General features: G+C 43.4%; 1 protein-coding gene across 3 annotated transcripts in view; it reads left to right on the top strand.

The window, feature by feature from the left end:
• LOC146172725 (serine/threonine-protein phosphatase 4 regulatory subunit 4-like) overlaps window positions 1–19,445 on the top strand; it is a 42,224-nt gene extending 22,779 nt beyond the window's left edge. Inside the window, exons 10-19 of one of the 3 annotated variants that reach the window (XM_084584152.1) lie at window positions 244–363; window positions 1,481–1,663; window positions 2,713–2,889; window positions 4,194–4,293; window positions 5,371–5,490; window positions 6,906–7,003; window positions 9,760–9,847; window positions 11,148–11,193; window positions 12,733–12,822; window positions 16,955–19,445. In XM_084584152.1, the coding sequence (XP_084440278.1) occupies window positions 244–363; window positions 1,481–1,663; window positions 2,713–2,889; window positions 4,194–4,293; window positions 5,371–5,490; window positions 6,906–7,003; window positions 9,760–9,847; window positions 11,148–11,193; window positions 12,733–12,822; window positions 16,955–17,003 (1,071 nt within the window). In that variant the 3' untranslated portion in view covers window positions 17,004–19,445. Of the gene's footprint in view, window positions 1–243; window positions 364–1,480; window positions 1,664–2,712; window positions 2,890–4,193; window positions 4,294–5,370; window positions 5,491–6,905; window positions 7,028–9,759; window positions 9,848–11,147; window positions 11,194–12,732; window positions 12,823–16,818; window positions 16,901–16,954 lie in introns of those variants that run through there. The other 2 variants (XM_084584150.1, XM_084584151.1) reach the window with 2 other exon arrangements.
• The last annotated feature ends 4,958 nt before the right edge of the window (window positions 19,446–24,403 follow it).

Raw genomic sequence — 24,403 nt, 5'->3', positions numbered from 1 at the left:
TACGACTTGACGGCACTCGGTTATATACTTTTGCCATCTGGAGTTCTGCAAGCTAGATGAGGCAGTGCCTGGCTGGGTAAAATACAGGCACCTGCTCATAGCGGCCCCACTTGTTCTATCTAGCCATTGAGCGAACATTGTGCACATTGAGAGCACTCTGCTGTTGAGCATTAATTTTACCCTTAAATGCAGGTCGATAATGTAAGTTTTTCCCAGTGATTTCACTGCTCTGTTTGCTTTCAGGACTTTGTGCGACTTGTTGGTGCAAAATGTTTTGAAGCCGAGCTGCTGGTCACGTGGAAAGGACTGTGCACTGATCCTGACCTGTTCGTGCGGACTGCCATGGCAGAAGGAATCGGTCAGGTATGGGTTGCGCATACATGTAGCATCCGCAAAAAGGACAAAGCATGAAAAAAAGTTTCACTAAAGACTGGCTGTCAAGTGGTTGTGACAATAAACGGACAGCTAGAACAGCCCCATCCAATTTCTTGTTATTAATAAAAAAAAATTGACTATTGTAATACCCCATGTCAAGGCCCACCCCTCCCTGCCACCTGAAATTTGTAGAAAAATATGGGGTGAGCCCTGCCTCAGGGACAAAACAAAAAAAAAACAGATAAACTCAACTTTAATCGTGTGGTGTTATCTTGGTTGCTAGGCTCATTAAACAGTGTTTTACTGCCCATGAAATCCACTGCTTGCGTTGCATGGGGGCATCTTCAGAGGAGCACAACTTTTGAAGCTGTGATCAGCCTGTGCCTAAAAGCAAATGCAGTACAAAAACAAAACAAATAAAGAAAGTGTCAACACAAATTTAGAAAGGAAAATGAAGAATGTACAACTAGGTAAAAGCACAGTGAGAAAGGCATCCAAGTTATAAGCTAGCAAAGTGATGAGGGTGTTGATGTGCTTCAAAGTGAACGCAGAACAAAAATAAAATGGAAAAGAATAAGACCAAAGGCAAAGTGTTGTGAAAATTCAAGATGATGTGTTAACAAAGCCGTCACTTGCCTTCGCCTAGCTCATTCGCTATTTTTTGCTTGTTTGTTTGTTTCTTGGTCACAACGTTCGGGAGGGTATTTTTCACAAATTGCTAGGTATGCGGCTTGCATTTTCTAATAGTTAGTCAATGGCTTGGTAGCCTTTACATAACCGACATTTTGCCTAAAGGGGGGATGGGCAGTGACTCAGTATAATATGTTACGTATGCCTCTTTATGATGTACATTTATTACTGTGTAATTTAAAAGTTCAAGTTGAAATTTGGTTTACTCTAAAGCGGAAACCTCACTCGGTTGACTCGGTTTGCATTGCAAGCCATATTGAGTGTGATAGTATGCAACAAGACAACCACACTACATCTTCGTGCACTTTCCTTATTGGTCTGTTTTGGTACTTGCATCCAGGGTGAACCTTAGTTTGCCAATTATTACACTCGGATGAGGGCAGCAGAGAAAAGCATGGAATAACGGCACACACAGGTGGTAACCTTGCTCAACGGCCAAGACATTGTGGGCTGGCCACGCCTGCTCCTCTCCGAGGCCTGCTTGCTGCTTGCGGAAGGCCTGCTGGCGGATGGCCTTTCAACCATTGTCCAGGAGCTGACGGCTTGCCGTGCTCGCTGTTGCTTGCCATGTTGTGTTGGCTGTGACGACTGCTGTACGGTGAGCAGGAAGCCCCGTCGTTCCTCTCTCAAACTTCCTTTATTTTGGAAACGTGTGTTCTTGCTCGGACCAGCAGTTAGAGTAGACAGAGTATATATGAGCAGTCACTGCAGTATCTTTTGTGCCTGCCTCGTGAGAAAGCCTTGAAAACGTCTGCAGATGTGTTGTAGTAGGCAGTGGCTTCATTCTATTGATAATGCATGTTTCAAAAACTGGCACAAGATCTCTTATATTTTAATGTTGTAACAATTATTTGGGGACCCTGTTCAAACTGTCGTCTATTTTATACATACATATGTTTATAACGTTTTTGCAACTTGCATGCTGGTTATTCCCAGTCGGCAAAGGCAAACTATGTTTTCTCACCTGGGTGCACCTAGAAGAAAGTGTTGACAGCGAGTAGACTTTGAAACTAAGTAGGCTGAAAAAATGCAATCTCTGTGCAAGACTAAATCGCTACTGGGCTAGCCGTGCAAACAGTGTACACAAAGGATTTTGTTTCAGGTTGCTTCATGGCTGAAATGTTAAATGAAACAGTAGGTTTGCACAGAACGAATTTTGCTCCTACTCCTGTACTGAAGTCAAGAATGTCCACGATCATCCAGAGGCAAACTGTCTCCAAAAAAGAAAAGCATATGCTTGTCACTCGTCCTTGTGGAGTATTTATTTTTTTCTCTTAGTGTTCATACTGGTCCTACTCTTACAAGACACTGCACATGCATCGTTTTTTTATTTATTGTGAGATTTAACATCTCAAAGCAATACATAAACTACAAGGGATGCTGTTGTAGATGACTCGGAATTAAACCCCTGGGGTTGCATAACATGCACTGACATTGCACGGCTTGCAAGGAACCCGTTTGCTTTTCGCCTCCATCGAAATTTCGCGAGAATTCTATCCCGCGATCATCAGTAGCTGAATGCCAAAGCCAGAATTGTGCAACAAGGCTTTGTGCTTAGTCATTGTAGTATTGAACTATTTGGTTAATTGTATTTCATGAAGGCCCTCAGTTCACAACCAAGACCGCTCACATTATTTGGTGTTGCAGGAGGCCCATCTGGTCGAGCTGGTGTCCAGTGCAGAGGTGTGTCTGGAGCATCTGGGTTTGAGGTGGCGCCAAGAAGTAGCTGTGTGGAAAGCTCTTGGCTGCCTTGCTGGTCCTCTCATTCCTCTCTGCCTGCAGGAACAAGTCACTCAGCGCTTGCTACGACGGACTCAAGCAGCAGTCAGTGCTTGCCGAATTTCAGGACAGTTTGCAAAAATGACAGACTTGCTGTGCTGAGCTCTAGTTAGGAGTGTGTTAGGGCTTGAGAATAATAGTATGCATTATGTTCAAGAAATTTTTGCAAGAAAAAGAATGAATGGATTCCTAAAAATGATTTTTTCGACTTCTCTACGGCAGCCTTGTTCACTAACAACTACACTTAGAAAGAGGCACATGCTGGTAGTGTAGCTGTTAGCGAATGTAGTTGTTAATTAACAGGATTTCTGTAAGGAAGTCAAAACATCTTGTTTCTGCGCCCAAACCTTTGGTTGGCGAATCCCCCTTTTTTTTTTGTTAAATTAACTTACTACCCAACTAGAGGGGATTTCGTCAATCCTTAGATTTCATGTTCAAGAAACGATTGGCATCACAATCATTCTTTCTTACACTCTCTTAACCTTTTCTTCTGTTTTTTGAAGTCATTGTATGTAGTTCCTTTATATCCAACGGCCCACACATCGTTCGAATTGCATACTCAAGACAACCGTGTACTATAGTTGAACCCAGATATATATATCGAACTCAAAGGGGCAAAGGGATTGTGTGATATATCGATAACTTGATGTACAGAAATCTTCTTGACACCTGTCATGGTGGTGACAAATGGTACCGTATTTACTCGCATAATAGACCCACCCCCCATTTTCACGCTGAGAATTCTAAAAAAAAAAAAAACGTTAATCATTATTGCGTGCCCCATTTTGCATTGTCGTTGCAGTCCACAGTGCATTCCTTGGCAGTGCGCCAAGATGCTCGCGAGGATAACATGGCATGTTTCAGCTTTTGCGATGGGGGACTTCGTTGAGTGCTAGGGACTTGGTAGTAAAAGCATCTGGCACTGTTTGAAGACAGAGAAGAGGGAGGAAGGGGAGAGAGAAAGCTCGGAAGAATTTTTCCTTCCTGCTCCCATGGAGAAAAGAAAGAAGGGGCACACCCTTACGCTTTGCTCTTTCACATTGTTTCTCCTCTCCCCAACACCACGACTACATTGGTACGTAAAATGTGTGTATAATGCGTACTCAGGTGCAAAATGTGTACAAGCTGGCCATGTTGAGGCCAACTTGTTGTGCGCACAACCTTCTGTTATGTATTAGGTTGTAGACAAGTTGGCCTCAATTTTCAGCAAGCAGTAGCTTGTGTTGTGCAACTTAAGTCTAGTTAACCAACTTGGTTGGAACAAGTCAGCCAAAACGTTTTGCTTGTCAACAGCTTGAAAATAGCTTTTCTTTTTCTCATTGGAAATTAGTGTAAGTATGCTTGTGCAGGGACCACTACCCTGTCGCATAGCGGCCGTCCAGAGCCTGGTGGCCTTTCTTAAGTACAGCCTCTGTGGCCAGGAAAAGCTTCTCAAGGACATCGTTCAAGGTCAGTATGACTGCAGCCTAGTCTACCCTTTGGGAGAAGGTTTCCAAATGCGAGAGTGCATGCCCCAGATTTCGTAGTGCCTTTGTGAAGAGACGGCTCTGGCAATGGATTTTAACAGCCAATTAATAATCGATAATGTTCTGGCCTAGAGCAAGCAGCTACAGTGGGCACTTGTTAACTTGAACTTGCTTGATTTGATATAATTCTGTATTGGTTGGACTCGTGCTTTTTGTTTAATCATGATTGAGTGTACGATAATGGCCTCTCTTATTGCAAGTCCATGAATTTGAATACTTTCAATTCAGTAGAAGTTTGAATCATTGAGGGTTGGCCGTAATTGCAGTTCAGATGAAAGTGAAAGTGCGTGGAGGGCCGCTTCAAACATGGTGACTTCTACGATGCTCTGTAATTTAATTTGGAAGTGAGAACACAGTTGAGCCCAGTTGAGAAATTAGACATCTTGAATTAACTATTATGAACAAATTATTCTCTTTAGTACCTTGTGTAAAAGACCCACGTGGAGGATTAGTGTATTCTTGCTTTTGGGTTGCAGGTAAGCTCATCTGCTGCCATTTTTTGTGCATTGAACTATTTTGCAATGTTCTTCAAGTATGATAGTAGTATATCTGGGTTCAACTGCGTTAAGCTTGTGTATGCTGAATTTGCTGACAGTGTCTGATGAGGCCCTACAGTTCAATTAAGGTATGGAGAATGGTATTGCTTACTGATTTGCCCCATAAAGTGTAGTGATAAGTGGATCAAATATATAGGGGAATCCCCTCATGTTGAGCAAATTTGTAATAAAGGGGTAATTACGCATTGACATCTACCCAAGCGCAGCCATACGGTTACAAAGGAAAGCTATATGATGAAAGCAGATGATGAAGTTGGGAACAAAGCTGACTAAGGCAGAAACCATTGTGGTTGCTTATTTAATTACCTAGCTGATAAGTGACAATATGAGGTTGTAAAATTTAATGGAGCTGGGATAGACACAGCGAGAGTTCTTGCTGACTCCTGTGATGGTGTCTTGTGGTGTGATAACTGTTCATGTTCCTTATGTGGGGTATTGTGCAGAGTTGGCGCAGGGAAGGAGCTGTCGCAGCAGGGTCATGTTTGTCCAGCTCTGCTCCACTGTGGAAGACATTTGTGCTTTGGCACAGTGGGACCTTCTGCAGCACCTACATCGACTGGCTGGTGAGGAAGGCTGTACCAAGTCTGTGGTGTATGCTTTGAAGCGAGAGATTGTATTGAAAACAGCCTCAGTACTGCGCGATCTGCTTATGCATCACATTTACAGAAATCAAGGTTGACTGATGGTAAAGCACTATCCAGTGTTGACAAAATATGACGGGAAGATTGTCAAATGAATGCCTGTTCTCAGTGGAAAAGTTTCATAATGAACACTGTAGTGCGACACCACCTGTCATGAGCGTGTGATGCACCTTCAAGATACAATTTTAGTTAAATGAATGCTCTCTGGTATTTCTACGAGGGCTGTGCAGTTTGTGTTCTTCCTAAAGTCTGGCGTTTTAGTTGTTCTCTGAACATGATGAAAAACACACAAACCTTATTTTTAAGCAGGAAGACATGATGACAGGTACTGATAAGCAGCATCACCTATATTTTATGCTTTCAGAATAATTGCAATCTCAGTAACATTTAACATATTGTTTTCATTAGAGCCCATCTTCATTGCTAAGTGCTGCAGTCCCGTCCAAGCTCTCACATAGAAATCCATGCAACACAGACCTTGCCTCTTCACTGCAACTGCAACATTGTTCCCGCACACTAGGGTTCGAATGTCACTTCTCAGTATTGCTTCGTCCCGTGATGGCATTCTGACAGCCCACGCTTAGAACGCACAGAATGACCATGGCGGACCACCATGTGAGGCGCCGTGTTGCACCCACGCCAACATAGCAAAGTATGCTTACTGATGGCGTGAATCTAGCTGCAGCTGTTGGTGCAGTTTCTTCTCTGCTGCGCCGCAATTGTGCGGACATCCGCAGGCACAAAAACTAAATTATGTCTCAGCAGATGCAGTGTGGGCAGGGCTGTATGAGACAATTGCCTGGGCTGGCTCCGGAGCGTGTAAAAAGAAATGGCGGAAAACAGTATACACCAAAATAACAGCTTGAGGGTTGAGTTGGTGCTGCATAGTATCCAGAAATGTGGCACAACAAACACAATCACATGAGAAGAAACACAATACAGGCGCACTTTGTGTTGTGTTTTTTCTCATGTGATTGTGTTTGTTGCGCCACATTTCTGGATACTAAACAGTGTACATACATCTCTCATGCATGCTTCCTGACTGGTATTCTTTCTTTTCGCTCCCTATCGTGTGAAGAACGCAATATCTTGTTTCTACTGTGTACTGCACTGCAAGCTAGCACATGTAAAAGACATGCTGTGCAGTTTTACCATTTGGCAGGAATGCACTCCTGACTACACTTCATGAATTTTTCGTTTTGCGTTCATATTGAGCATTGAAGGAGCAGTATGTTGAACCGAAAGTTGTCGCTGATCATCTAACTTGGATGCACCATTCGGTCACTTATTCTCATGCATTATTCATTAGTACACTGACCTTGCATTGACCTCTGCAGCTGAAGATCCCGTGGAGAGCATCCGTCGCGATGCAAATCGCTGCCTTGCACAGTTGCAGTCCATCAGGAAAGCTGAACAATGCGCAGCCACCTCTTCTGTGAGTGACAAAAACGGCCTTGAGGTACGAGGCACTTGTGTAGCAAAGTTCTGCCCCTCCCCCCCATTTCCTAGCTCTGATAGTGCAAACTCGGAGTTAGGACTCCTAATCTCATGCACTCACCGGACTGTGTCGTACCCTGTTACATTCGCATTCCCTTGGAACCCACTGTATATCCTAAGACAGCGTGAATTGTCTACCTTGTTGTTTCTTTGGCAAACAAAGCACTGCCTTAGAGTGTTGTAAGGACAGAGCTTCTGAAACTGGGGTCTTGTTTCCTTAGATTAAAGTTTGCGCTCGTGTGTGTGTCTCTTCCTTGTGTCTCATCTTGTTTTGCACAATGTTTTCTTCATTATCTTGGTTCACCAATTGGCCCAACAATCAACACTACTAAGTTTCTCTTTGCCCCAACATGCCTTGCCTGTGCCCATTCCTCTTCCTGACCTCAGCATCACTTAAACTCGTGAAACAGTAGTCCAAACACAACGCTTACAGGCACAGTAAGCAGTGCCGGGCAGCTATTGGCTAAGCATGTAGCTACTCGTAATATGCAGAGGTGCAAGGCAGACTTCTGTACTCCTCTCCAGTTTTCGAAAAGTACCGTTTCAGCTTCGTAGCTGGGCACATAAGCACGTTCACACTATGTGCACTCTGGTACTGCTAATAACTCACTTAGTTTCCCGTTCCTCTAGTTTCAGGGTTTTTGCTTGAAGTAAAGGTTACGCCAACAATGCTGCAGTGATATCTGTGCAGAGTTCTTTTCTCTGTTCCTTTCTTTTTTTTTTCTTTTTTTTTTTTCAGTAATCATTAGTGGAGTGAGCTTTGCATTAAGATGAGTTGATGTACAGGAGATAGTGTCTTTTAGTTCTCTGTGCTGCATGAGTGCCTTGCCCTCAATATGAAGTTTAAGCAGATGACAGCCCTCATCTCATCATTTCAACTGTCAGCCTGCTTCTTTAACTTTCTATCCTCTATCCTTGCAAATAAACAAACACATGTAGCTCAGTGCTGAATAAGTCCAGTTATTCCCCAGGTAAAATTAGTTCAACGTCTTATCTTATGCACCCTAAACATACAGAGTGTTCAAAATTAACTACCTATATATTTATAAAGAAGTGTTAAAAGCAGTTTGCAAATGTTGTCTGTGTAAATGGGTTTGTACAGCCAGGCAGACAAAAATTCTGGAAAACGTTGTCATTGCAAACTTAGTAAATAACTAAAGTTCATTAATTATGTTTAATTGAAAACTCGCATGCAGTGTCATTCGAAGACTGTTCTATTTTGTACAGTTATTATGGCGCTCCTAGCCCCACTGGGGTGGCGCAGTGGTTACGGCGCTTGGCTACTGTTACCAAGGATGCGGGATCTACTCCTGGCCTCGGCGGCCGCTTTTTGATGGAGGCGAAGAGCAAGGCGCCCGTATGCTATGCGATGTCAGTGCACGTAAAAGAACCCCAGGGGGTCGAAATTTCCGTAATCCTCCACTACGGTGTCTCTCATAGCCTGAGTTGCTTTGGGACGTTAAACCCCACAAACCAAACCAAACCTTTATGGCGCTCCTGTATCCTGAAAATTGCACATCTAAACCTTCAGCCCCAAACCAACTAGTTATGCATGTGCAACACCGCAGCAATCGGCATGAAGCTCCCTCTAGTATGGTACATCTACTGGGTATATAGCACTTCGCTCGATAAGACAAGGGACACGATTTGCTGAGTGATATCTATTTATTCTTGGCCAGTATTCTCATTCTTGAAAGAACATTATCATCATTGGCTGTTAATCCACATTTTCGTCAGGAAAAGCACCATACACAGTTACCCGGGTCACATCTAGGAGGAGGTTCTTGCACAGTTCCATGGTCTCGCATACGTAATTAGATGGTGGGGGCTTTTTGAAAATTTAGACGCGTATCTTGGGGTACATGCATATTATTGAAGTTCTACAACATTGAACAGTTTTAGAATGCCACTTTCAACAAGTTTTCAGTGTAAACATACTTGCTAACTGTAGTGAATAAAAAGTTTATTATTGAATGTTAGTTAACTACTGAGTTTATGATGACAATTTCTCTCAAAGTTTGAGTCCACTCGGCCTCATAACCGATTTACACAAATCATTTTTGTGTACTGCTCTAAGTATCTGAGTACCCTTTGAAAAAGTCGGATATTTCAATTATGAACACCCTGGATAATATGATTAAACAGTGAGTGTCTGTTTTGCATATTGTTCCAGGTATTTTTGAGTGAACAGTCTGCTTTTTACTTAACTCCTTCACAAACTGATGATTTGAGATAAACTGGAAGAAAGCCATTAGTTTGCTGTGTGATGTCAGTGCATGTTAAAGAACCCCAGGTGGTCCCTTGAGCCAGGATATGGCACTATTTGGTAATGGCAGTCACAGAGGTCTTTTTTAATTGTTTGAATTGAGCGCCGGGAGAAGCTTTAGGTCCCATTTTCTCGACAAGACATGCCTCATTTGCTGCTGGACGAAAATTAATATAACCAAATAAAACCAGAGACTGAACTCTTAATTATTAAGAACAAAAATTGGATGGAGTTGCTATCAGCATCCCCAGTGGTCTCAGTGTTGAGACCAGTAGGTAGGCGGCCCCTCATTTCAAGTCCAGCTTTTCCTTGCCCATTGTTGCTACCCTAATTAAGGAGCCAAGCTAATCCTGTAACACCTTCATAGATCGTCAGACTTTTTTAAAGTAAAGTTGGGAAGAATTTATAATATTTCCTGGTCCTTTTAGGATGTGGGTTGGGGTGTACGCTGCGGAACATGGCCAGTGCGTCACCGCTCTTCGCGGCTGCCAATCAGCATGCAACACTTCCAGTCTGGTGAGTTGGGTTGGGTTGGTGAGCTGTTATTCTGGGAACTCGTCCCTCAAGCTGTTATTCGGTTAATCATAATAATTTTGGCCAGTGAGAGACTGCGCTGCGGGCTTTCTTTGAAGAGGACTCTCATAGCTCAGTAAACCTCACTAAAGCTTCCTTAAAGCTTCCTTTATAAAGCTTCCTTTGTGCATGCACATATCTCATAGCTTAGTAAATCTTACTAAAGCTTCCTTAAAGCTTCCTTTGTAAAGCTTCCTTTGTGCATGCACATTGCAAAAGCCTGACTTTTGTTGTCCAAGCTTCTATGTTTAAATATGAACTTAGTGCATAAATTTAAATAGTTTGAACCTATCGAGTAGCACATGCTCTTTTAGTGTCATTGTCCATGCTATGTCTTATTTTTGGCGCCTTATTGTATTTGCGGCTCATTTCATGTAAATTTTGCTGGTCCTTTGATCATATAGCATTCATATAATGTGCACTTGTATTTTTTAAGTTTATAAATTTGAAATTCTAAATACAGTGCTGTGTGTTAAGTGTGAAATATCCTTTTTGCTCCACGCCAAGGCTTATTTAAAGTGTAACAAGGGTGGTAGGTCATGATGGCACATTTGTGGGCAAAATGTAAACTTGCTGCTCCCATGTTTTTCCCGTGGCATTTTTTTTTTAATTATATGGATAATCGCCATAGCAACACTGTGAATCTCTGGAATGAAAAATTGGAGCGACACTCTAATTTTTCCCCCTTTAAGCGTATGGCACAACAGCATCAATGGGCCCCGTCAACGATTCCTCTTGCCGATGTATACACAGACGCAGTTTTGTCTTCACAGTCACAATTATTATGCGAAAGAACATGGGCATACATGAAAAATCCCGCTTTAAATAAGCCATACAAATGTATGAATGTGGTTACAAATGTATGCTGTAGTTGCACAGCCCAATAGGGTCAGAGCTTCGAATTCCTGCTAATTATCCCGCTTTCTTTTCAGCGCAATTCATTTGCAACCTAATAATGTTTAACCATGGTGGAGCGTTATAAACACAAATTATGTAATGTGTTATTTGCTCTTCAGTTCCGTCACTACAAATGTGACATCATACCTTTTGACCAATCCAGAGCTTCACGGCGCAATGCTGGATGCTACTGACAGGATTCCAGATTTCACGCTGAAGGGGATCCTTAGCGCTGTCGCACTGAATTGTGTATACACTACCAAAATCAAAATGCATGCATAGAGTATCATCAAAGCTAGTGCAGTTAGGAGAAGCTTTTTTTATTTTTTCCACTCGCTTTTAACAGGGAAACAGCAGAGAACTCCTTCATCACCACACCTTCACAATGCAAGGTAAGCTTGACAACAGCCATTTCTTAGCGTTTAACTCGGCTATTTTTGCAAAAAGTGGGAGGGAAATGAAATTTTCTCTTTTTCTTGAAGTTGTCAAAGGTCTTTTAAAGAAAAACCTGACATATATATGCATCATTTTTCCTTTTTGCACATAAGTATTTAAGGCACTCGGATGCTGCTGCTTATAATGCCGCTTGCTTGTGATGAGTTGGAAGTGGCTAACAAGGAAAATTTTGCCTTTTTTTTTTTTTTTTCAAACAGTAAATCGTTAGACAACAATGTCTGCTACTAGTTTTTAAACTCAATAAGCCGGATTCTCTGGGAGTTGAATATCAGCCCCTTGCCTGCTAAGTGTTCAATTTGCTTTTTCATAGTGCTTGTCATTACCAAACAATCGAATTATTTAGAATACATTTCTCTTTGTCTTGAGGAAGTGTATGTTTCTTATAGGTTATTTGCTTTCCTTAATAGCATCACTGCCGTAAGTTGTGAGCTAGGACATTTTGTTTGACAAAACGAGGCATTTTATTGTAGCATAGTTGTATTGGTGCAAGAATAGCAACTCATGTCAGTAGGGGTGTGTAAATATTGAAATTTTCAAATATATGAATCGAAATACGAATATTACGAAATGATGCCTTCAAATATTGAATCGAATATATAAAATATTTTATCTGTAAAAAAAAAAGAAAGAAAATTAAAAAATGGCAAACATGATTTGTCTTGTTTATTTCAGAATTCACATGGTATTTGCAAATAAAATTGAACTAGATTTGCACGGAAGTATATGCCTACCAAATATTCAAGAATTAATTTTTTACATGTTTCATCGTTTGTTTCTTTCTTTCTTTTTTTCTTCTTTTTGTACAAGAAGGACTTGCATGAAACTAAGTAGAGCTGTTATATCGCTGCCTAATACAGTAAACTCTCATTGTTTCGGCCTTCAAGGGACCAGCAAAAATGACCAACTTATCGAATGGACCTGGAGACATTGTCGAAAGCATTTATATGACTAACTTTATCTGATGAACTCCTATGGTTGTCTGCATTTGAGACAAAACCAAAGTGAGAACGACGTTTTTTCCTGGTTTAGTATTTGGTTTGGTTTGGTATGCATACCTTGCACGCACTGTTGGGAAGGCCCTGTTCACAAAAAGGCCCCATGACGTTTTGAGGGTGCACTGCAAAGTCCACGCGATCAAGCATTGCAGTGAAGCTAGAAGTCTGCGCTGAAATGTTCGGTGTATTCAGTAATTTTCAAATATTAAAGAATTCCGAATATAAATATTTTTTAAATTTGAATCGAATAACAAACACATTCGATTCATATTCGAAATTTCGCATATTTGCACACCCCTATATATCGAATAAGAAAGCAGCAGTGGGTGTGGGGAAGGTAAAAAGCTATAAGACCAATAATTGGTCTCATATTTACAACTGGTAGGCTTCTGTTTAAATGTGATACTCTACAGCAGAATGCAAGGCATGCTTGTTACTTTTATTTCTGCCAGACGCACCATTTGCAAACTACATTTGCAGGGCTCTGAACAGGGCACTTCAGTCGCCTAACAAACTGGCCGCACGTGGCAGCAAGCCCAGCCGTATCCCAGTCTTGGACTGTGCCTACAGGTAAAACTTAATGGCTTTTGTCCTTTGTGCTTCCATGTCATCATAACTTTACTGTATCCTCATTTCGGCGGCTTTGTAATGGACAGTTTTGTTGCAAAAGCAATACTCCGACAGCCAAAGCGAGACCTCAGGTAGCTGCAGCTACGCCGCGAAGAGGAGCTACGGTGACTTTGAGCCACCGCCGCGCCTAGCAGATGGCGTGCGTTGCCTAGCAACGCGCGCGCTAGCTCCTCCCTCTCGCCGGCGCTCGCTCCGGGGGAGGAGGTGATGCCTCGGGGTATAACCCTGCGCGCTTCTGCTCGGCTGAACTGTCTCGCTGTGAATAAAGGCAAGGAGAGAGCAAGAAGACAGACTGAGGTGAGGAAGAAGCAACGTGCTAAAGAAACAGAGGAAGTGCATGCCGCCCGATGTCAGCAACAGCTTGAGAGAGAGGCAGCTAAGCGTGCTGCTTCTCAAAGTGCTTCGACCTCTCAGTGTGACTCTGAAGCTAGCTGCTCTAGTTCCAATTAATAGCCATACTTCATCCTTGCCTCCATAGATAACAACAAAGCACAACCAAGCTAAACATAACCACAAAGCCTAACCATAGCACAACCATAGCTCAGAAACAAGCTGTCGCCAAGCTGTGTTGCTTTCGCATTCTTGTTAACCAGAGCTAAACCACCGCTTTTTGTGTGTCACTGTGGACGTTTCTAGATCAGTGACTTCTTTCTCTGTGGCTGGTTATTAGTCTCCTTCGCGCTGGCTTTCTATCTATCACTCCTCTCTTGTGCCTGCCGTGGTGTCTCAGTGACTTTTGCATTTGATCCCGACCGCAGCGGCCATATCATTTCAAACGTTAACCACGTTTTACTGTTTTTTTTTCTTGTTTCCGCAAGAAAAAAAATTGGAAGAGCTAAGGTGACACTAAGGCTTTGCACTTTAATCAGAAAAAATTAGTTGTGATTTAGCTCTGGCTAACCCTAGTCGAATTGCGAAAGCAACGGTGAATGCTTTTTTTGCCTGCTACATTATTCCCCTATCACTTCCTATCAGTGTAAGGTGCTACATTATTGAGGACACTTAAGCTCATCTTTTAAGGGTATGACGCTAGAGCTTAAGCTGCCAGCCCACATATAAAGTCATGCTTTAACCAAGCTGTATGGACTTTGTCTGCATGTTGTAAGGGTAACGAGAATGCAAACGGTTCTGGCAGGCTGATTCTGACATCACCCTCCCATATGAAAGGAGTGACCCGAGTTGGCAGCTCCTGCCTGTGGCATAGGGGTAACGTGAATTTAAATGTCATGGCAGGCTGAATTTTTTATGAGAAGACTGTAGCTACGCCTCTTCACATCGTAGCTGCTGCCATCCGAAGTCTCGCTTCGGCTGTCGGAGTGTTGCTTTTGCAACAAAAAAAAGTCATTATAGATTCTGTTTGACGATATGGGCCTGCATTCTTCTGTTGCACATTCCTCTGCCCTCCTTATAACCTCCTCCTTCCATGGTAGCCACTCTCTAGGTTTTTCATGTGACAGCCACTTTTTGGTTGTGTATTCATTCACTCTCGCCATAGCTTCCCTAGGCACCAGGCCACCAGTTGTCTAAAATGCCGCGAAAAATTGGTTAACAACTGTATATTGTCACCAACACACGTAGCAAGCAGCACAACAACCGAGCTGGCCCTTTTTAATCAAGCGAAGCCCGAGAGAGACGAGGATGACGCTTAGCCACGTGCCAAGACATTCGGCCACTTGGTGGCGCCAGAAGATGGTCAGCGGTGTGGCATTGCCCCCCTTCCAAGAGGCATCGACCCGATGCCGCAAGCGTAGGGGAATAATAGAAAAGCAGGGCAAGTTATACGGGACAGCCTCTGGCTCTAGTTTGGACCCTAAAATGGTTTAACGATTGTAATATGGCTTCATTCTGGCAACGTGAACTATTTCAGATTTCGGCTGCCGAGAGAAGCGGACAGTGCCTTGTGGTAGCACCTCGTAGTTCATCGTGCTGAGGCGGTGGAGCACCTCGTAAGGTCCAAAGTAACGCCGCAGAAGCTTTTCAGAGCGCCCTCGCAACCGTATTGGGCTCCAGTGCCGAATTCGCTGTCGGGCAAGCTGGCGTGCAGCTTCTGCATCACGAATAAATTGGTCAGCCCCCACAACAGTGGAGGGAGTAGAATCTGGAAGAAGCATGGCATCTAGCATAGTCAAGGGTTCGCGTCCATGAACCAAATGAAATGGAGTGAAGCGTGTTGTTTCCTGGAGTGCAGTGTTGTATGCGAACGTAATGTACGGCAGAATTCGGTCCCAGTTCCCATGATCGTCGTCTACATAAGAAATCATATCGGCATTTGTCTTGTTTAGCCGCTCAGTCAGTCCATTAGTTTAGGATGATAGTCTGTTGTCTTGCGGTGGGTGGTGCCATTGAATCGAAGTACCTCACTTGTGAGTGCCGACGTAAACGAGGTTCCTCTGTCAGTTAAGACAACTGTTGGCGCACCATGACGGAGTACAAGGTTGTGAATGAAGAAATGCGCAACTTCCTCTGCGGTACCACGGGGAATGGCCTTGGTCTCACAGTAGCGGCTGAGGTAGTCAGTGGCAACCGCTATGTACCTGTTACCCATGTAGGACTTCGGAAATGGGCCCAGTAAGTCCATGCCAACCTGTTGAAATGGGAATTTCGGGGGATCGATAGGCTGGTTTAATGGGTGGTGTCTTCCGCCGCTGGCACTCACGGCAGGTACGGACATAGCGGTGCATAATGGCAGCTAGCCTGGGCCAGAGCTGGCCCTTTTTAATCAAGCGAAGCCCGAGAGAGACGAGGATGACGCTTAGCCACGTGCCAAGACATTCGGCCACTTGATGGCGCCAGAAGATGGTCAGTGGTGTGGCAATATATTCAGTGTGTGAAAGAAGGCTAGGTCGAGACGGCAAGGTTGTGACGGCAAGGCCAGCAATACCTTGTCTAGCGTTTTAATTCGATCACGAACCCAGGCGCATGCCGGAACCGGCACCACGGGACGATGGTGATGGTATGTACAAGTGAAAGAAGATCATGGCATGTACAAATAAAAAAAGATCCATGGAAGGCTCACACAATCGCTACAATATAGTCAGGACATTTGCAGTTGTATTTGGCCATGCTGTTCTTTGACACTTGCTAACACAGGTGGAAATTTTGCCAAGTCAGACAGGGACCACTTGGAAAAATGTGGGGCCATTTGACAACTGGGACCACTTCTCAGTTTAAAAAGCAATAGAATTGACACAGAATTACATGCTTTCGTGGACGTTAAGGCAAGCACACAAGCTTACATATAACACACAAGAAATGAGTCAGATATTTAGTATATTCGATATGTATGCACCCACTGTTTATGTATCCTTTTTGTGAAAACTCTCATACTGACACCAATGTAGCTTGCCTGTAGAGTAAAGTTATTCTATGCATTTTTTTCTGTGGTGATAGCAGAAATTTTAAGTAGAGTTCAGTAGGTTACAGTGCCAACAGCTATTACAATAAGAACCACACTAGTTAGGCCTTATGTTCAAAAATGCAAATGTTTTACGTCACAAATGAACCTTGGTGAGACCACTTGCTTTCAAATGGGACCACTTCGATACCCACTTCATATTTTCACCAGGGAACCTGCGATAATATGCATGAATTTACACAATATTTTTCTTTTATCACACACAGTTAATAGATTGTGTGGTCAATCATGTCATCTGGTAAACACTAGCTGTCCCTCGATGTACACTTTACCTTGCTCCTCAGCTCATCATATGACGAAAGGTCTTTGGCACTGCTTCACGCTGTACAAATAGCCAGTATGCTTTGGCATCATTGCCGCATTACTGATGCATCGAAAAGTGCCTCACAGCTGCAAGGCTGCTAGCGTCATTTTCAGTAGCTGACTCCAGTTTCATCTGTAACCTTAGTTGCAATGTGTGGATGTCTTTTGGTGGGCAGTGGACAGTTGCTTAATGAGTATTCCCTTGGTGAACACTTTAGGCCAGGAAATCAACATAGCATGGCCGCTCACCTTGTTTGACCACAGCTCACCAGATGTCACTGCAGGTGCGGCAGCTAAGGACCCTTAGTGGTGAAACAGGCCTACACAACCTTTCACCACGTAATGTTCGTGCAGGTGCAAGAAGCAACTCGCAGAACCCATCAACAAAGAAGATCCAAGTTGAAGCTTCGTCTTGATGGCCCAGAGCGCTCGGTCTCCTTTTATTGTTTGTTTTTGCTTTGTTTACTGCCAGTTTGGACAAACAATGCGCGAATCAACTCATGGCCCTGAACGTACAGTGAAGTGCCTTTAGGGGTGCCTCAAGAGACACTGCTGTTCCAGTTTCTGCAGCATGGAAGAAAACTGATTTTTTGTCCTTCCCCCAGTGCAAAGAGGTCAAAACAAATGCTATATTGTGACCCGCCCTTGTGCATTCATTCAAGATGCACTTTAATAATGCAGTCTTAAGAGTGTTGTAATGTGAAACACAAAATTATGATCCACTGTCGGACATATCTGCAATGCAGAAATGCTCTCTTGATCCAAGGAAAGACTCGGCTTAACATATTAAGCTCAAATTGAAAAGTACTCAGGTTTTTATAAGTACACCGCTGCTTGTTGCATCCAGTTTTAAATGTGCTGAAAAGACATTTTGTAGACAGGCCCGCATGGTAAACAGTAATACTCGTGGAGTAAACGAAAAATTAGGGTGGCACTGAAGCTCTGTCTTTCAGGGCTTGACGTGACAGCATTAATGGCTCCCATTTGCCAGCTCTCTTTGCGTACATGCACTTTGTTACTAGCCCCAATTAATTATTAATTGCTATTCCTTTAATTAATTAATCTTATCTCACTCATACTCATTAGCATACAGTTGTATGCTACTCATTTATGTGAAAGGCCACCTGGCATAGATATAAAGCACCACTTTAACCAAGCAAATGTGTCTGCATGGCATAGGGGCAGCGGATATAACTCAGGAGCACAATGGTCCCGTTCTGTTAACGTTAACGCGGTCATGTTAACGTTAACACAGTCTGTCCATTCTAAAAGGGGACACCCTTACCATTAACCAATGCTTACTCACAAAGTTGGATATTATACAGTAAAACCTCGTTACTAGAGACACTCAAGGGACCCGAAAAACATATCTCTTGTAAGCAAGGTCTCTTGTAATCAAAAATTCTAAAATCACTGTGTTGATCAGTTTACTGCACGTCAGTATATAAATGCATTCGCACGCATTAACAGGATATTGTTCAGGAAAGCTTAAAGAAGTTATTCATTCTAGTATGTATTTTTGTGAGTGCAGAGTGTATTCCTTCCCAAATTCTGGATGTAAAGCACTTTACTTTGCAAGCCTTCCTGTTGCTCTAATACCTTTGAGGCACTCTTACATGCTCGTCACCCTCAGATGCTTACAGGTTTATCACCCTCAGGTGATTCTCAAAGAGAAAGACATCAGGATTCTAAGCTTTCATCTTGTGATCAAATTTTAACAGCGAGGAGTTAAAAATGCTGAATGTCATTCATGCATTTTGATTTGCTTCGTAGGTAACAGTAATGCGATGCCGTTTTGACTTTCCAATCATGGGGAAGTACTCCTCAGTTCCTGACATACACAACAAAAAGGACACTGATATGGAACAGAATTTAGCTAAGGGAATCTGAAGTGCATCATGTACGAGTTGGTACATTCCAGATGCATTGCATGAGCACACCTGGATTGTGTCTCTTGTAAATAGTGAAGAATTTACTCCACGGACCTGAAAATTTGTCAGTAACCGAGTGTCTCTTGTAACCATGTCTCTTGTATGCAATGTTGTTAACATGGCAGACGTAGGAAAACCAACCAAACCATTTTCAAATGTCTCTTATAACCAAGTGTCTCTTGTAACAGTGTCTCTTGTAACGAGATTTAACTACCAAGTTTTCTGGTCTGAAATATAACCCTCTATTGTGCAGTGCTGTCAGTCTTAGAAAGGGGACAGTACTATAGTGGTATATATAAAAAAAAATATTACTTACAAAGTGTTAAGTTTAAACAGACCTTCTGCTTTGAAGTATGTTTGCTCCTCTACTGTACTACTGTAATATTTCACTAATCTTAAAGTGATGGTCTTACATATAATTCTTTTCTTGAATAACTGATTTTTTCTACTCGTTGCAAGTTTGACGCTTCAGTAAGAATTTTCTGTTGGCCTCCTGAATATGTATCATATGTATACCTTCATACGAAACCAGACAGTATTAGTGCAATCTCTGATCATGGCATTTAATATGTTACGAGGCAGCCTGGATAGTCATGTCGTCATAGCTTCCTCAGGAATGTTAATTGTTTTGTTAGTCTTTTAGCTTGTGCAATAGTGTCTGGAAATAGCAGTAGTCAGGAAGTGCTTTGTTTCCTGAGAGACTGTTGCTGTAGTTGTTGACACGAGCCCTGAAAGAAATGGGCTCTTTTTTAATTTGTTGAAATGTGCGTGCACTTCTTTCTGAGCAAAAATAGTTGCAGAGTTACTCTGTAATCATTCCTTTTACAAATAAAACATTTTTACTTTCCACCTTGCTATCCTAATTGCACTGTTTTCACACTGAAGACCCAAACCATGATACAAGATGTGGGGTTATTTTTGATAAGGTGTACTGTTATCAGTGCATGCCTTACACACGTACTGCAGGTTCAGATCAGAGCAAGCCGAGGGCACAGCCTGCATGCATGTGCACCTCGCGCAGGAAAAATGTACACACCTTCTGCTGCCCGAGTCGATAGCAGTCTCCCTGTTCGCTTTCCACGCGCGGGAAGAACAGAAGGAAAGGTTGAATTACAGCAGTTCTCAAAAGTCCCTGCCGCGGTGGTGCAGTGATGCTAGACTACCATGCCCAAGGATGCGGGATTGAATTCCGGCTGCAGCTTTCCAATGGAGGTGAAAAGCTAGGTGCCCGTGTGCTGTGCAATGTCAGTACACATTGAACCCCAAGTGGTCCAAATTTCCGGAGCCCTCCAGTCGCTTTGGTACTAATAAACCCCATAAACCAAACCAAATCAGTTCTTAGAAGAGCCCCCTTCAGAAGGGGTCAAGAGCATGACTGGTGCCCCCCCCCCCCCCACCCCTCTCTCTTACAGAGACCCTGCCCGTGTGCTGTGCGATGTCAGTGCACGTTAAATAACTCCAGGTGGTCCAAATTTCCGGAGTCCTCCACTACGGCGTCTCATAGCCTGAGTCGCTTTGGGACATTAAACCTCGCTAGCCAAACCAAACCAGTTCTCGGAAGAGCTCTCTTCAGAAGGGGTCAACAGCATGACTGGCGTCCCCTCCCTCTCACAGTGCCCTGGCCCACAGGGAGTCTCTAACGAGCAAAGCAAACTGCAGCGGCCACGTGTTACATGTTGCTCAGGGAGTACAACCCCACAAAGAAAGGAAATCAGGAAAGAGACCTTAAATATCAGTGCATCTTTTCTGGCAATTCAGTCATGCTACCTTTTGCTGACAAGGTTGATTACTGCCTCAGATCTCATCATAAGGGAGCCTTTCCCTTTGGTGAAATGATAGATCAGGATCATCATCACCATCCTGACATCCACTATAGGGCAGAGGCCTCTCCAACATCCCGTAACCCTTGCCTGCTGTGGTTGCCTTAATTATTCCCATATACTTCCTAATCTCAATCATCCACCTAACTGTCTGGGCACCTTCTGTCTTCTCTTTATTTGTCCTTGGATTAGTTGTCTTCATTTATACTATGAGCTCTGGCTGCCCATGCCTACTTTTATTAACCTGGGAAAGCCAAAGAATCGGGGTGGGTATGAGAGGAGTAGTAGTACAGTGCAGTTGGACATTCTGCCGGCAACAAAGGAGGAAGTAAAGAAAGCCTTAAAAGCAACTCTAAGGGAAAAAGCAGCATGGAATGATTAGGTAACAACAGCTATATTGAAAAACTCTGGGGATATTGCACGCTATAGAAACTGGCTGTCCTCTATGTGCAATGTATCATGACCTCGAGCCTACCAGAATCTTGGCGTTACGCTAACATCATCATAATGCATGGAAAGGGGATGTATTTGCTGAGGTAATCGCTAATAGAACCAGGACCACAGCGCACAGGCACCTTGCTTTTTGCCTCTCGAAATGCGGCCACTGTGGCTGGTATTGAACTCTCATCCTTTGGTTCAGCAGTTAAGCGCCCTAACCACTGAGCCACCACGGCAAGAATATAACCAACCTTTATGTGTGGGGTGGGGCTGGGTGGTCAAAATTAAGCTTTACCGATTGGTTTAAAAAATACAAAGGGCAGCACACAAAAATTGTTTTTGTAGATTGGTTATGCTGCCAAGTCGACCCAAACAGAAAAATTGTCATCATAATGTCAGTAATTAAATTCATTATTAAGTTTTTGTTCGCTACAATTGGCGTGCACTACACTACAGATGAACTTGTGCAAGAATCCCTATGCCTAGCTGTCTGGAAGGCTGCAAAGGTTTTGCTGGCCTTATGTGCTTTTCCGTGGCCTAAAATGGAAACATAACCATAATGTGGCGTATTTGTGGGCACATCTGCTCCTGTGCAAGGCAAGAATACTGTGTCACCAATTTTCGTTTGGTGCTTGCCCATTTTTTCATTCACAGCTTCTCTCTAACCTACATAGATATTTTATTGCGAAAGCAATACTACTCTAGTTTTTGAGCCTTCAGCGTAGCGCGACCGGTAGCCACGTCTTACCCCCGTGACGCTGTGACGTGACACCCTACGCGACTGTAGGGTGAGAGCTGGGCTACCAACTCGAGCGGTCGGTGTAGCACGGTCGCAGCCTTGGCGCAGTGCGTGACATCACACCCCACGTGACACAAAAGCGAGAGATGGGCAGGAGCTGCCAACTTGGGTCTCTCGTTTCACATGGGACGGTTATGTCAGAATAGCCTGCTAGGACTCTGGCATTCACGTATGTTACCCCTATAGGTCACTAAGGCACATTCATACGGCTTGGTTAAAGCGGGGCTTTATAGTATGTGGGCTGAGGAAGAAGAAAAAGCTCTTGGTCACCCGCAGCTAATGCTTTCGCTCAATGTTTGGTTCAGCGGCACTGAACCCTTGTAATGTTTTTTTTTTATTGCTTGGAATGTAATCTCTGAGTAACAACCCGGCAGCTTTGTGGGATCATGCGACATTTGCCTAAAAAAATTCAAGAGGGCACTTTGGACCACTACAGTGTGGTGAGGCGGAAGCCATTATAGTGCAGGGGATTGTAGCCCTCCAGTACAGCACCTCTATCTCCCTCTTCTTTCTTTCCCACCTTCCTCCCTTCCTTTACAGCATGGTACATGTGTCCGCGAAGAATTGTAACGGGTGCGGTGCCTTTTCTATCCTGTAAATAAATTTCAAACGCCACTGATGCCTGCTGTACTAACTTCTCCTAAACACCTGGGTCTGCTTCTGTTTGCTGTGTGGTGCGGCAGCACGCCTGGATCGGATGCCTGGCGGGGTCAGCTTCGTATATGCATGAATCGCCTGGGAACGTCATGATCTGTCGTGAGGGTACGTCGCACACCCCTTCTCAAACGCAACCAGCATTTCAGTGTACTCATCAAAGTTCACCACCATTTTATAATTCGTTTACAGGAAAGGAAAGGCGCAGTATCTGTCACTGGCGGAATCCTGCTATTATCCTCGTGGTAGACAAGGGGAATTGTGAAGAGCGTTTCACGATCCGGGGCGTGGCGCAGTTGGTTAAGCGCTGGGCTGGGGATCCAAGGGTTGGAAATCGATTCTCGGTGGAGACAAGGTTTATTCATTTATTTTAACTCTCACTCTGGAAAGCATGACACTTCTGCTGACAACCTTCTGTCGACAACGATGAGGCCTTGGTTGCAACTTTTATCCTCAGCATTTTGTTAGCAAGCTTTAACAATAGTTCCCTCGGTTAGCTCTGAATGCTTAGGATTGTGAGGCAAGATTCGTTTTCAAGTTCTTGGAGAGCACATCCAGCACAGATAGTGTTTTCCGAAAAAGCTGGTAACAAATCGGGAAACCAGAAGGAGCTGTGCATCAACAGCTAAATCCTGAGTAAATTTAAACACTGATAAAACCGTAGGCACCCAAGAACCTTACATTTGGATAGCAGTCATTTGGTCCAACACTGAAAGCCAGTAAGAAGCAACATGCCTAGCATTTCACATAATGGAAGCGTTGTCCAGAACACTATAATAGAAAGCAAGCAATCGGATTTTGTTAAATATGCATTTCAAAGCACTGGGGCTCTGCATGCCTTGTGCAAATCCCTTTTTCATTTTTGAATATATAAATTGTTACAAACTCTACCATAATAAGTAAGTACATAGCAAGAAACTTCAAAAAGCTTCCAGCGAATTCTACATTAGCGTTTGAGGAGACCAAATCACCAGACTCTTCGATAAGCTATGTTGCCACACGGAAATAGTGCAGCAGCATGCGACTGTCACCTAAATGTGTGTCACATACCTACGAGAGTCTATAAATCAGTGAGAGCTCCTTTTCATGTTCAGTAATTAATGCCAAGCTTCACATGTACACGAAGTGGGATACTGCCGCTGATATGTGACATCATCAGCCTTGCAGACATTGAGGGTGTCTGACAGAACAAAACAAAGGATTTTGCATCTTGCGCGTGTTCTGTCACATTCCTCTGGGAAGGCATGTGCTGTGCGCGATGACGAGTATGGTTGCCTTAGTTCTATTGTTTGAGGAATAGACTGTTCCAAGGTCTTTTCTTTTTCCCCATTTCATGAAGCGGGGGGCCGGCCTGCATGACACATCCACAACGTACGTGTAATTACGGTATAATCTGCCTTTTTCACCGCAACATATTCGATTGCAATATAAGCAGTGGCTTTCCACTTCGCTTCTTGAAAAAAAAAAAAATACATTTCAGTAAATATGGTTAGTACACACCCATCAGGGCTGGGCAAGATACTTCGAAAAAGTATCTTTGATACCGATGCTCGATACCCTGAAAAATTGTATTTGCGATGCTGATACAAGGTACTGGCTTGAAATAGAGTTTCGATACTGAATACTATGTACTGTATCGTCGATACTACGATACATCACTGAAATCCTAACATATTAAAAAAGGTGGTAATACGATTGATGACCTAGACAGGAAAAGTAGAAAGGTAGGCTTGAAAATCAATATGCAGAAGACTAAGGTAATGTTCAACAGCCTCGGGAAGGAACAGGAGTTTACATTAGGTAGCGAAATACTGGAAGTAGTAGGCGAATATATCTACTTAGGACAGGTAGTAACCGCAGATCCGGACCATGAAAAGGAAATAACAAGAAGAATAAGATTGGGATGGAGCGCATTTGGCAAGCACTCGCAGATTATGACTAGCAGCTTACCGGTATCGCTCAAGAGGAAAGTATACAACAGTTGCATCTTGCCTGTACTCACCTATGGGGCTGAAACGTGGAGGCTAACCAAGAGAGTTCTACTTAAGTTGAGGACAACCCAGAGGGCTATGGAACGAAAAATGGTAGGGGTAACATTAAGAGATAGAAAGCGTGCAGAGTGGGTCAGAGAAATAACTCAAGTTAACGACATTCTAGTGGA

This window comes from Amblyomma maculatum, chromosome 11 (genome assembly GCF_055883805.1).
Source record: "Amblyomma maculatum isolate TAMU_Amacu chromosome 11, ASM5588380v1, whole genome shotgun sequence".
Classification (NCBI taxonomy): Eukaryota; Metazoa; Arthropoda; class Arachnida; order Ixodida; family Ixodidae; genus Amblyomma; species Amblyomma maculatum.
Note: the sequence above shows the minus strand (reverse complement) of the source record. Positions and strands in the feature narration are given on the sequence as shown.